General features: G+C 42.1%; 1 protein-coding gene and 1 long non-coding RNA gene across 2 annotated transcripts; one reads left to right on the top strand and one right to left on the bottom strand.

The window, feature by feature from the left end:
* Positions 1-2,280: 2,280 nt before the first annotated feature.
* On the bottom strand, positions 2,281-4,139 carry LOC127913744 (uncharacterized). Its single transcript, XR_008086629.1, has 3 exons — positions 4,022-4,139; positions 3,541-3,682; positions 2,281-3,167 (listed from the first exon to the last, which is right to left on the bottom strand). It is a non-coding gene; the product is annotated as an uncharacterized LOC127913744 (long non-coding RNA).
* Positions 4,140-7,484: 3,345 nt separating this feature from the next.
* Positions 7,485-10,489, top strand: LOC118363236 (forkhead box protein I1-ema). Its single transcript, XM_035743907.2, has 2 exons — positions 7,485-8,401; positions 8,963-10,489. The coding sequence occupies exons 1-2, from the start codon at positions 7,810-7,812 to the stop codon at positions 9,526-9,528; spliced, it is 1,158 nt and encodes a 385-aa protein (XP_035599800.2). The 5' UTR covers positions 7,485-7,809; the 3' UTR covers positions 9,529-10,489.
* Positions 10,490-10,807: the final 318 nt, after the last annotated feature.

Raw genomic sequence — 10,807 nt, 5'->3', positions numbered from 1 at the left:
CTTTCAGAACATCAGCTGACTGGATTTGGGAGAAGCAGAAATGGGGAATGTTTGGGCGAGTTCCTGTCGGGGGTGCAGTGCTGTTGACCGTGGTATATGAGATATGAAAGGAGAGCTGAATGATTTTCTTCTTATAGGTAACAAACAAGAAACAGCATAAGAAAATCAAGAGGGGAAATGTCTACCAGTTCATTATTTATAATAAGATACAGATGTTAAAATAATTTTAATGTCTCAGATTACAGTGTCCCAGGAACATACTGTATATATACAGTTGAAGTCGGAAGTTTATATACACCTTAGCCAAATACATTTAAACTCAGTTTTTTACAATTCCTGACATTTAATCCTAGTAAAAACTCCATGTCTTAGGTCAGTTAGGATCACCACTTTATTTTAAGAATGTGAAATGTCAGAATAATAGTAGAGAGAATGATTTATTTAAGTTTTTATTTATTTCATCACATTCCCAGTGGGTCAGAAGTTTACATACACACAATTAGTATTTGGTAGCATTGCCTTTAAATTGTTTAACTTGGGTCAAATGTTTCGGGTAGCCTTCCACAGCTTCCCACAATAAGTTGGGTAAATATGGGCCCATTCCTCCTGACAGAGCTGTTGCCACAACTTTGGAAGTATGCTTGGGGTCATTGTCCATTTGGAAGACCCATTTGCGACCAAGCTTTAACTTCCTGACTGATGTCTTGAAATGTTGCTTCAATATAAACAGATAATTTTCCATCCTCATGATGCCATCTAATTTTTGAAGTGCACCCATCCCTCCTGTAGCAAAGCACCCACACACAACATGATGCTGCCACCCCCGTGCTTCACGGTTGGGATTGTGTTCTTCGGCTTGCAAGCCTCCCCCTTTTTCCTCCAAACATTATGACAGTCATTATGACCAAACAGTTCTATTTTTGTTTCATCAGACCAGAGGACATTTCTCCAAAAAGTATGATCTTTGTCCCCATGTGCAGTTGCAAACCCTAGTCTGGCTTTTTTAAGGCTGTTTTGGAGCAGTGGCTTCTCCTTGCTGAGCGGCCTTTCAGGTTATGTTGATATAGCACTCGTTTTACTTTGGAAAGAGATACTTTTGTACCTGTTTTCTCCAGGTCTTTCACAAGGTCTTTTGCTGTTGTTCTGGGATTGATTTGCACTTTTTGCACCAAAGTACGTTCATCTCTAGGAGACAGAACGTGTGTCCTTCCTGAGCGGTATGACGGCTGCGTGGTCACATGGTGTTTATACTTGCATACTACTGTTTGTACAGATGAACATGGCACCTTCAGGTGTTTGGAAATTGCTCCCAAGGATGAACCAGACCTGTGGAGGTCTACAATTATTTTCCTGAGGTCTTGGCTGATTTATTTAGATTTTCCCATGTCACGCAAAGGGGCACTGAGTTTGAAGGTAGGCCTTGAAATACATCCACAGGCACACCTCCAATTGACTCAAATGATGTCAATTAGCCTATCAGAAGCTTCTAAAGCCATGACATCATTTTCGGGAATGTTCCAAGCTGTTTAAAGGCACTGTCAACGTAACGCATGTCTCGTCAGACAGCGCAGCATGATGGGAAGGATTACTACAACCTGACCTGTGAGTCCCAAATGGCACCCTATTCACTTTCAATGGCACTACTTCTGACCAGGGTCCATATGTCAACAAGTATTGAACTACTGTATGTAGGTAATAGGGTGCCATTTAGGACACAGACTGTTGTAGTGCTGAATGCTTATTTGCCCACTAACCATCTCCCTTGGCAGAGACAAGACACAGCTTCATATCTTCACATCAAATCATCTCATAATGAGCCTGGCTGTAATAACCTACACACATCTCCCCAAATCTAACACATCAACTGGAGGCCTGCCCTATCCAAAGGCCATCGATAGACCACATGGCAAATTGTGAGACGTTGAACATCTGAACATCATGGCTGAATTGCACAGCGGTTTGTTGGCCGGCGGGTCGAAATCCTATTTGGATGCGTAGGAGGAAGATCACATTTCAGAGGTAACGCAACAATTACATCACTAGATTTGCATATATTCTACACATTAGAATGCTGAGTGAGTGCCAAATGACACCCTATACCCATAGTGCACTACTGTTGACCAGAGCCCAACAGAGATATAGTACATACATGCCAGTCTGTCCAGACACTCAGACATGGAGTCCAGCTCCTTCAGAATGTGGTCCAGATCAGTAGAGTCATCCTGTTCTGTGCTTCTCTCTCTTCTCTCCATCTGAAACACCACAGACAGTGAACTAAAATTGCATTGAGTCAGTACAGCTATGTCATGTCAACCTGCATGGCCACTGATTCACATAGAAATCCATACAGTAGTCTGGTATATTCATATCTCATATTCATTGACGTAGGCCTAATACTCTGAACAATTCAAACTGTGAAGTAGAAAGTGTACACTACCATGACTGCTGGGGGTATGACTGGGATATGACTATCAAGATATAGAATGCCAACATGTGTATGCACATTCTACCAAATGCATTTGGCATCCCAATAAACATGCCAATGGTCAACATTCTCATTCAAGCTTTTTAATAAAAGATTTGACAAACAGGCAAACCACAAATGAATAACAATCACAACAACACTATAGTGCCTTGAACACCCTGTCCAGAGACGTATCATACACATTCTATAACAGGTACTTAACACACAACCACAATCTGTATACAACAGCACCATACAACAGCCTGCTGCTCAGCTTAGACAGCATGCAGTATGGGACAGGAGACATCGATCTCTGTCATCTATCTCCAGTGGTTTCCTCTTCTGTCATAGAGAAAGAGACTGCAGCTGCAGATATGAGACTGTAGCCTACTGTACATACAACGTTGTAGACAAGCATACAGAGCACGGGCTACTAGCTTTGGATTATGGTCCATTTCAGAACAGCAGACATTCCTGGTGAAGTGGGGAGGTGGTGGTATCCATCCCCTGGTCTAGGTCACTCCATCCACTTCCCCATCCCCCGGTCCTTTCCCAGTCCCTGTCTCCGGGTCGGGTTCTGTTCCCCAGGGAAGCCACAGATGACAGCCCTGCAGCGGAGGAACTCTTCCTGAAGCCTCCGTAGGGAGTCCCCCAGATCAGGACCGGTCCACTGCATCTTCATGTCATTGGCCATCCATGCCAGCTGGGAAACCACAAGGGAGACAATGGGGACAGGGCTGTCAGTGTCAGAAGTGGGCCATACAGAGTATGATTTAAAGCACAATGCAGAATTTATAATGAATTACACACACCCATCAAGTTTTAAAAATGGAACGTTAAAGAGTGGGTGGTACATGGATAATAAGGCGATAAGGCCATAGGGTTAAAGTAAAGACCCGTAAAAAAAATATTTAAAAAAATAGTTCCGCTACTAACGATTTTGCTTAATCGTGTCTGAAAAACACAGCTACAGCTTCAGCTACCTACATCATCGTACAGAAAACTTAGATATAAAAATATTAGAACACCGCCTACAACATTCACATGGTAGAGATTACCATAATGAGACAACATACCTGGTAGTTGTTCTACGTCTTCAATCATTCTCTCTAAAAACTTGTTCAACTCCATCATCTCTTCTTCACTGTCCTTTTGAATGCCGGAAAATAGGCCATCTTTAAACGCGCAATACGAAGATTCGATTCCCAAATGAATAGCCTACCAAAACCAACCAGAAACTTTAGCACACTGAACATGTTTCATGGACTTAACATAATCATAATAGATAAACAGCTAGGTAGATCAAATGCAAGGACGTGCTTAAGCTTAAGTTTATAAACTTCAACTTGATGACTTTGATTGACAGGGGTAGCTTAGCAACTAGATAACATTTGTCCAGTTGGCTGGCCAGGCTAACCATCGCAAAACTGAATCCAAAGAAAACAAATGGTAGTCAGTGAGCTTGTCAGGCTTGGATACAATAACCAACTTTAGAGTACTTCAATTAAATAGGCACCTTCTTATTTATACATATTTACAAGTAAACTAAGTACTTACGATAAGCTCTAACGTTATCCGACCTGATCGAGCGGTCTATTCCTCTTATATTGGATGTTGGTTAGAGAAATTGCGCGTGGTGCGTCTCTGTATGCCCTCGCGCACTGCAAACCTGCTGCCTCGTGCCACGGGAAACGATGAAGTTTGTATGGAAGATGGAAACATTGTTTTAAATTCACAAAACGCATGCTGGAGATTTGATACATTAATGCATACGTCTTTGCAATTTCATATTTTCTTTCTTGTTGCACAGTGGCGATTTTAGCATGTAAATCTTGATGGGGGAATAACAGTGGGATGCATGCCAGCAAAGCCACTACACAACACTAAACAATACATTAATAGCACTATAATGGTGACAAACGGTGCCCACAAACTGTTAGGGCCTACATTTTTTAATTTGACCTTTATTTAACTAGGCAAGTCAGTTAAGAACAAATTCTTATTTTCAATGACGGCCTAGGAACAGAAAGCTGTCCCAACACCTTACCAATGCTGTACCTGGCTATCAGCGGAGCCTAGTCTGGCAGCGAAACAGTTAATTCAGCCTAATTTTCTCACTTAAAAAAAAAACATAGCTGATATGGCTGACTTGCTAAAAACAAATGTGGCTTCTACTGACAATTGAGATGTGCAAACTATGGCATACGGAGACAACAAGCGGATAAGAAGCAATCCGTAATTTCGATTAAGTCATTAATGAGCGAGCTAGGACGGATGTAGTCAATATAACTATTTGTTCAGCACTTTTGAAATGTACAGCAACAGAATTCAGAAGATGGGCCTTTCTTACAGTGTTCTCCCTGTACACCAAGTCATGTGGGTGTGGGATAAATAAAGGGGGCATATAAGCAGACAATGAAAGCTCTTACAATATTTGATGATTACATTTCTCAAAATAGGTTATAGGCTACATGTGCCCCGCCAAGTGAGAACTTTAGGTGAAATTAAGTTGTGAAAATAGACACAATTATTAGGGTGAGACACATGGGCTACAAGCAGCTTACTACACAACATACACTTAGTATTGCTTTCTTAGCTACAGGTTACATATCTCCTTGGCATATTACATAATTTATGCAGCAGCATACAATACATTTTTGGGACTCAACTTGTTGTGCTGTGCTCACTTGAACAGGAAGGTGGAGCGGTGGTCCTTCGTGGGAAGATTTTGTCATCAAACTTTGTCATCAATGTCTGGCATTCTCTGTATTTATGGTGCTTTCAATACAGCTGGGAACTCAGGAAAAAAGGTTGAATCCTGATGACGTCAGTGATCTTCAGGTCGTAGCTCTAGAAAGAGTCCAGAGTTCTGAATGTATAATTCTGAGTTGGATGAAAGTTCAAAACGTATTTTCCCAGTCGTAGCTTGTTTTTACTGTGTTCCCAGTTGTCTTGAACTCACTAAAGGCCGATTTTGCAGTTCCAAGTTAACAGTTGTTTCTTGCATGGCAAAATCATGTCTCATTGACAGCATGGCCAATGTTGAATGTTTATAATTTTAAACTCAGAAAAGAGACCCTTGTGTTTTAGAGTTGGGACCATACAGCCACTACACTGAATAGCAGTATAGTGATTGCTTTGCAATGCTTGCAGTTAGCCACTGATTCTTTCCAAACCACTCATTGTTGAATTTGCGATTTCCAACTTGTTGTGTAATGTTTATGTCCAACGGCCGATGAGCACCGATACGTTTTATCTATAATTTCTCTTCATTATTTCTCTTTATTTAACAAGGATTAAAAAGGATTTGCCAGTATATTGTTGACTTGATTCATGATGATGACTCACTGCTACTGTAGATAAAATGTGATTTGACGTCATTTTATTTGTGGCCAATGACCTTGACTCTTCTTGGATGGGCACTTCTAATGTAACTCTATGGCAGCACCCAAGGGGCTTGAATTTTCTAGCTCTACCCTTAGACTTGGCGTTGACATAGTGTCCCCATGAGTGACAGAACACTGAGCCAATCACGACGCTACGCTCCATATTTTCTGCTGGCTTGCCCCACCACTACAGAAAGCATTGAGCTAGGCTGAAACACCTATACTTTGGAGCATCCTTACTCAAGAAAAAATAGACCATGTTTGTATGCATCTTTATTAACTCAGTGATATAAATCATTTTTTACATATTTTGCAAACTGATATGTGACATGTCTTAATGCCCAAATAACATGCAAAACAGGAAAGCTGAGCCCCACCTGCCCAGAATGACTGGTCACCACTCAACGTAAGTAAAGTGAGGAACGGGAGGAGGGACACGTGTGTCAGATTAGATAAGTATAGAAACCTTTGGATCACATTTTACATGCTATCACATTTTTCCATCCAGCTATCACATGTGCTATCACATTTTTCCAGATGGAGGCGCCAAGTTGTAACTAAGTAACAGTTACCACTGAGTCACTAGCCTTTCATCTGTGACTGAGCTGCCAAAAATAACAGCTACCTAACCACTTCTACAAAGTTATGGCAACACCAGATGAATTTGAGGGAGGGAAGAAAGATCTATTTATTATGTTTTTCAGCAACGGCGGCCTTGATAGAAATCTAGCCTACTATTTATTTTCAGAGAACAGGCATTTGGAAATTGTATAGGCCTATTACCAGCAATTATAAATGTTTCATGAAATGTATATATAATTGTATTGTATTTTTACAATCCATTCAAATGTAATTCAATTCATACTACGAGTAAGAGTGGGAATTCAACAAAAAGATAACTCATGTCAAAAATATACTGTGTCTGTATAATGTATATATGTTCAGAACTTTTGTGAAGCAGCACAGTTAAAAATAAATGGCAAAATAAAAATCCAACTGGATGGTGTTCAGAGATAGATGGAAGGGGTTGAAGGTAGCTGAAGGCTGGGACTATAACAATAAGATAACTATTGTTAAATACATTGTGTCTATAAAATGTACACTAAAGGTCAAAAGTTTAAGAATACCTACTCATTCAAGTTTTTTTTCTCAATTTTTTACTATTTTCTACATTGTAGAATAGTAGTGAAGATATCAAAACTATGTAATAACACATATGGAATCATGTAGTAATGTAGTATTTCATAGTTTTGATGTCTTCACTTTTATTATGCAATGTAGAAAATAGTAAAAATAAAGCAAAGTGTATCCAAACTTTCGACTGGTACTGTATATATTTGCAAAAAAATATGTTGGGGATTGGAAATGATGCAGACAATTATGTTGATGGAAGCTACAATCTATCTGCATTATTAAAGCTGATCTATCCCTTAAAAAATATATGAAAAATAAATAGGAGTGGGAATTCCTGTGGAGGGAGAGAGCCTTAAGGAACTGTCTGACAAATTGAAAAAAATGACACTCCTGTCAAAATCCTCACTTGGCTAAACAACCAATCAGGAGAAATGGGTGTTGCCAGGGACACAGATAAAAGAGTGGGACAGGTGACAGTGCTGACATTGAGCAAGGGTAAATAGTCAACAGGTAACAAGTAGAGAGAGAGAGAGAGAGAGAGAGACAGACGGACAGACAGACAGACAGACAGACAGACGGAGGGAGGGAGAGAGAGAGAGATACCCCAGGGGCATAACTCAGACACTGAAATAGTCATCACCTTCCAAGGACCAGAACAGCACAAGTTGAAAAAGAGGCAAAAAAATTACTTTCAGGTTATCCTGACAGCAGGAAAGGACTGAGGACTCTATTCATACCTGTCCCCAAGGAGACGACAAGGACAGCCCAAGGACAGACGCACAGCAGCATCAGGAGGAGGTGAGAGAGACTACAGACTAACTGACCATGGCGTCATTCGAACCTCAGGGTCAGTCTCCTCCTTGCTGTGGCCCCCAGTTCCCCAGCCTGGGCCAGGAACCTCCAGAACTCAGCATGTACAGTGACTGCTACTACCCTCCTCCATCGCTCCCCAGCCCCCAGCGCACCACCCCCACCTCCTATGACTACAGCACCTCCTCCCCTAATCCTTACCTGTGGTTCAACGGATCCAGCATCAACGCTCCCCCATATCTGGCCACCACTGGGCCCCCAGGAAACCCTGGGCCACCCTTCGTTCCCCAGCACTATGGGATGCAGAGGCCTTACCTGGGGCCTGGTGGGGCAGGGGTCCCTGGGGGGGAGCTGGGCTGGTTCTCTCTGCCCTCACAGGAAGACCTGATGAAGCTGGTCCGCCCGCCCTACTCCTACTCCGCCCTCATCGCCATGGCGATCCATGGTGCCCCGGAGCGGAGGCTGACCTTGAGTCAGATCTACCAGTACGTGGCCGATAACTTCCCCTTCTACAACAAGAGTAAGGCTGGCTGGCAGAACTCCATCAGGCACAACCTGTCACTCAACGACTGCTTTAAGAAGGTCCCCAGAGATGAGGACGACCCTGGTAAGAGTCTGAAGTCATTATGTGTTTGTTTTATTTTAGTCCTAAGCCCACAAAATAACAAATTAATCTAAGATATGACAGTATTTGATGGATGAATTATTCATTTTGAATCTAACCTTGTTAAAAGTCAGAAGTCTACTTTAGTTGTCATGTGTCTTTACTTTAGGTAGCCACTGAGGCGTGCCTTTAGAGTGTGTAATAGTCATGTGTCTTTACTTTAGGTAGCCTTTAGAGTGTGTAATAGTCATGTGTCTTTACTTTAGGTAGCCTTTAGAGTGTGTAATAGTCATGTGTCTTTACTTTAGGTAGCCTTTAGAGTGTGTAATAGTCATGTGTCTTTACTTTAGGTAGCCTTTAGAGTGTGTAATAGTCATGTGTCTTTACTTTAGGTAGCCTTTAGAGTGTGTAATAGTCGTAATAGTAAGTGTAATAGTAGATGAACTGTGTTTAGTAATGATAGTAGATGATGCAGTCAATAATCCATGTGTCAACCGCAAACACATTCTACTCTACCCCCCCCTTCCCTCCCTCGCTCTCTTTCCCCCACGCTCTCTCTTCCAGGTAAGGGTAACTATTGGACACTAGACCCAAACTGTGAGAAGATGTTTGACAACGGAAACTTCCGTCGTAAAAGGAAGAGGAAGTCTGATTCACTGTCTGGAGGAGAGGGGGGGTCAGGGGGGTCGGAGCCAGGTGAGCCAGGTCGGAGCCCCGAACCCCCCAACAACCACGGGATCGACATGTCTCCCACGCCAGAGAGAATCCCCACCCCTTCAACCACAGGTCCCGCCCCTTGCTTGAGCAGCTTCCTGTCTGAGATGTCTGGAGTGGTGTCAGGGGGAGCCAATGAGATCGTAGGAGATTCGCTGAACCGGGCCCTCCCCATTACCCTTACCCTGGATGGGACCCAGAGGCCTACACAGCCTGGGGGTTTTGGTAGTTACTCCCCCAGCTCGGGTGCTTCGGAGTGGGCTTCCCAGCTGCCGCCTCCCCCTGGCCTCTCCTCCTCGCCCACCCACTCTTCCCTGGGTTACAGCAGCCCCATCCTCAGCCAGTTCAATGGGCATTTCTACCCTGGCTTGGGCTCAGCAAGCATCCTATACCCACGGGAAGGCACAGAGGTCTGAACAGACTGATAGACAGGGAGACAGGGATGGGCAGAAGACAACTAGAGGTCTGAACAGACTGATAGAGGGGGAGACAGGGATGGGCAGAAGTTAGCTAGAGGTCTAAAGACACTAAAGAAAGGAGAGTGAGAAAGAGACTTCTACATGAGACTGAACTGAACCGTCTGCTGACACACATATACACACACACACGGTAGTCAGTTAAAGCTGACAGGGCGGGACTCAGTTGCGTGTGACAGCAAGATGAGCAGGGCCTGGTTCCCACGGAAACAGCCGAGTCAGCATCGATGATGCTTCACGCATACACGCATGCACACACACACATACACGCACACAAACACACGCACACACACCTGTTTAATCATCTATAATGGCTGACTGTCATGACTGACAGTTTTAATTTGTATATATTTTTATTGAATGTGTTTATTTTATTGTTTATATCTGTTATTTTAATGTTTATGTGTTTTTATCTCTGAGTGCTTTGGGTCCAACATATTTGTTCAACATTGTAGAATATTGTTTTGCTATGAATGGCTCAGACCTGGGTTCAAATACATGTGTTTTGTTATTTGAATACATTTTGCTGTGTATTTAATTATTTTCAAATACACAGCTCAAAACAAGTATTTTTATTTGAGTATTTGAATGGTTATTTGTAAAAAAAAAACAAATAGTTGACCACATTTAATTTGAAAGTATTTTCTAACATTTATTTAAAATACTATTTTTTTTATTTTTATATCTGGGATATATGCATGGGAGTGTATTCCCAAATCAATTCCAATATTCAACAACTTGTTTTTTCTAATAAATGTGATCTGAATACTTGTTTAGAAATGACTTTGAAAAGTATTTGAAATACCTGAAATAGTGTTTGGACCCAGGTCTGGTATGGCTTATACCAACATTGGTCTGATGGTTGTTTTTGATAAGAATAATAAAATACAGGAAAACGTTCTCTGAAGTGTCATCGTCTTACTCTTTTTAACTCAGAAATGAAGATCAGCCTGCTTGCCGAGTGTTGTAAGGGAGTTATCTGTCTCAACAAAAGATGATTAACCGTCTCAAACCTTCTGTGAAAAATGACCATCCTAAAACACACAAATAGGACAGAAACAGTCCTGTCAGAGAAACGATGACCAGCGAACCAGGGAAACCTGCTTGTCAGGGTAACTCGATCCTACAGTATGATAAGGATATACTGATGGGTGCATGGATAGATGAAGCCTGGAGGGCTAACTGACTGTTGTAAAACGGTGAGAATCCTCATACCGCC

Source organism: Oncorhynchus keta, chromosome 30 (genome assembly GCF_023373465.1).
Source record: "Oncorhynchus keta strain PuntledgeMale-10-30-2019 chromosome 30, Oket_V2, whole genome shotgun sequence".
In the NCBI taxonomy this organism is placed as follows: Eukaryota; Metazoa; Chordata; class Actinopteri; order Salmoniformes; family Salmonidae; genus Oncorhynchus; species Oncorhynchus keta.
Note: the sequence above shows the minus strand (reverse complement) of the source record. Positions and strands in the feature narration are given on the sequence as shown.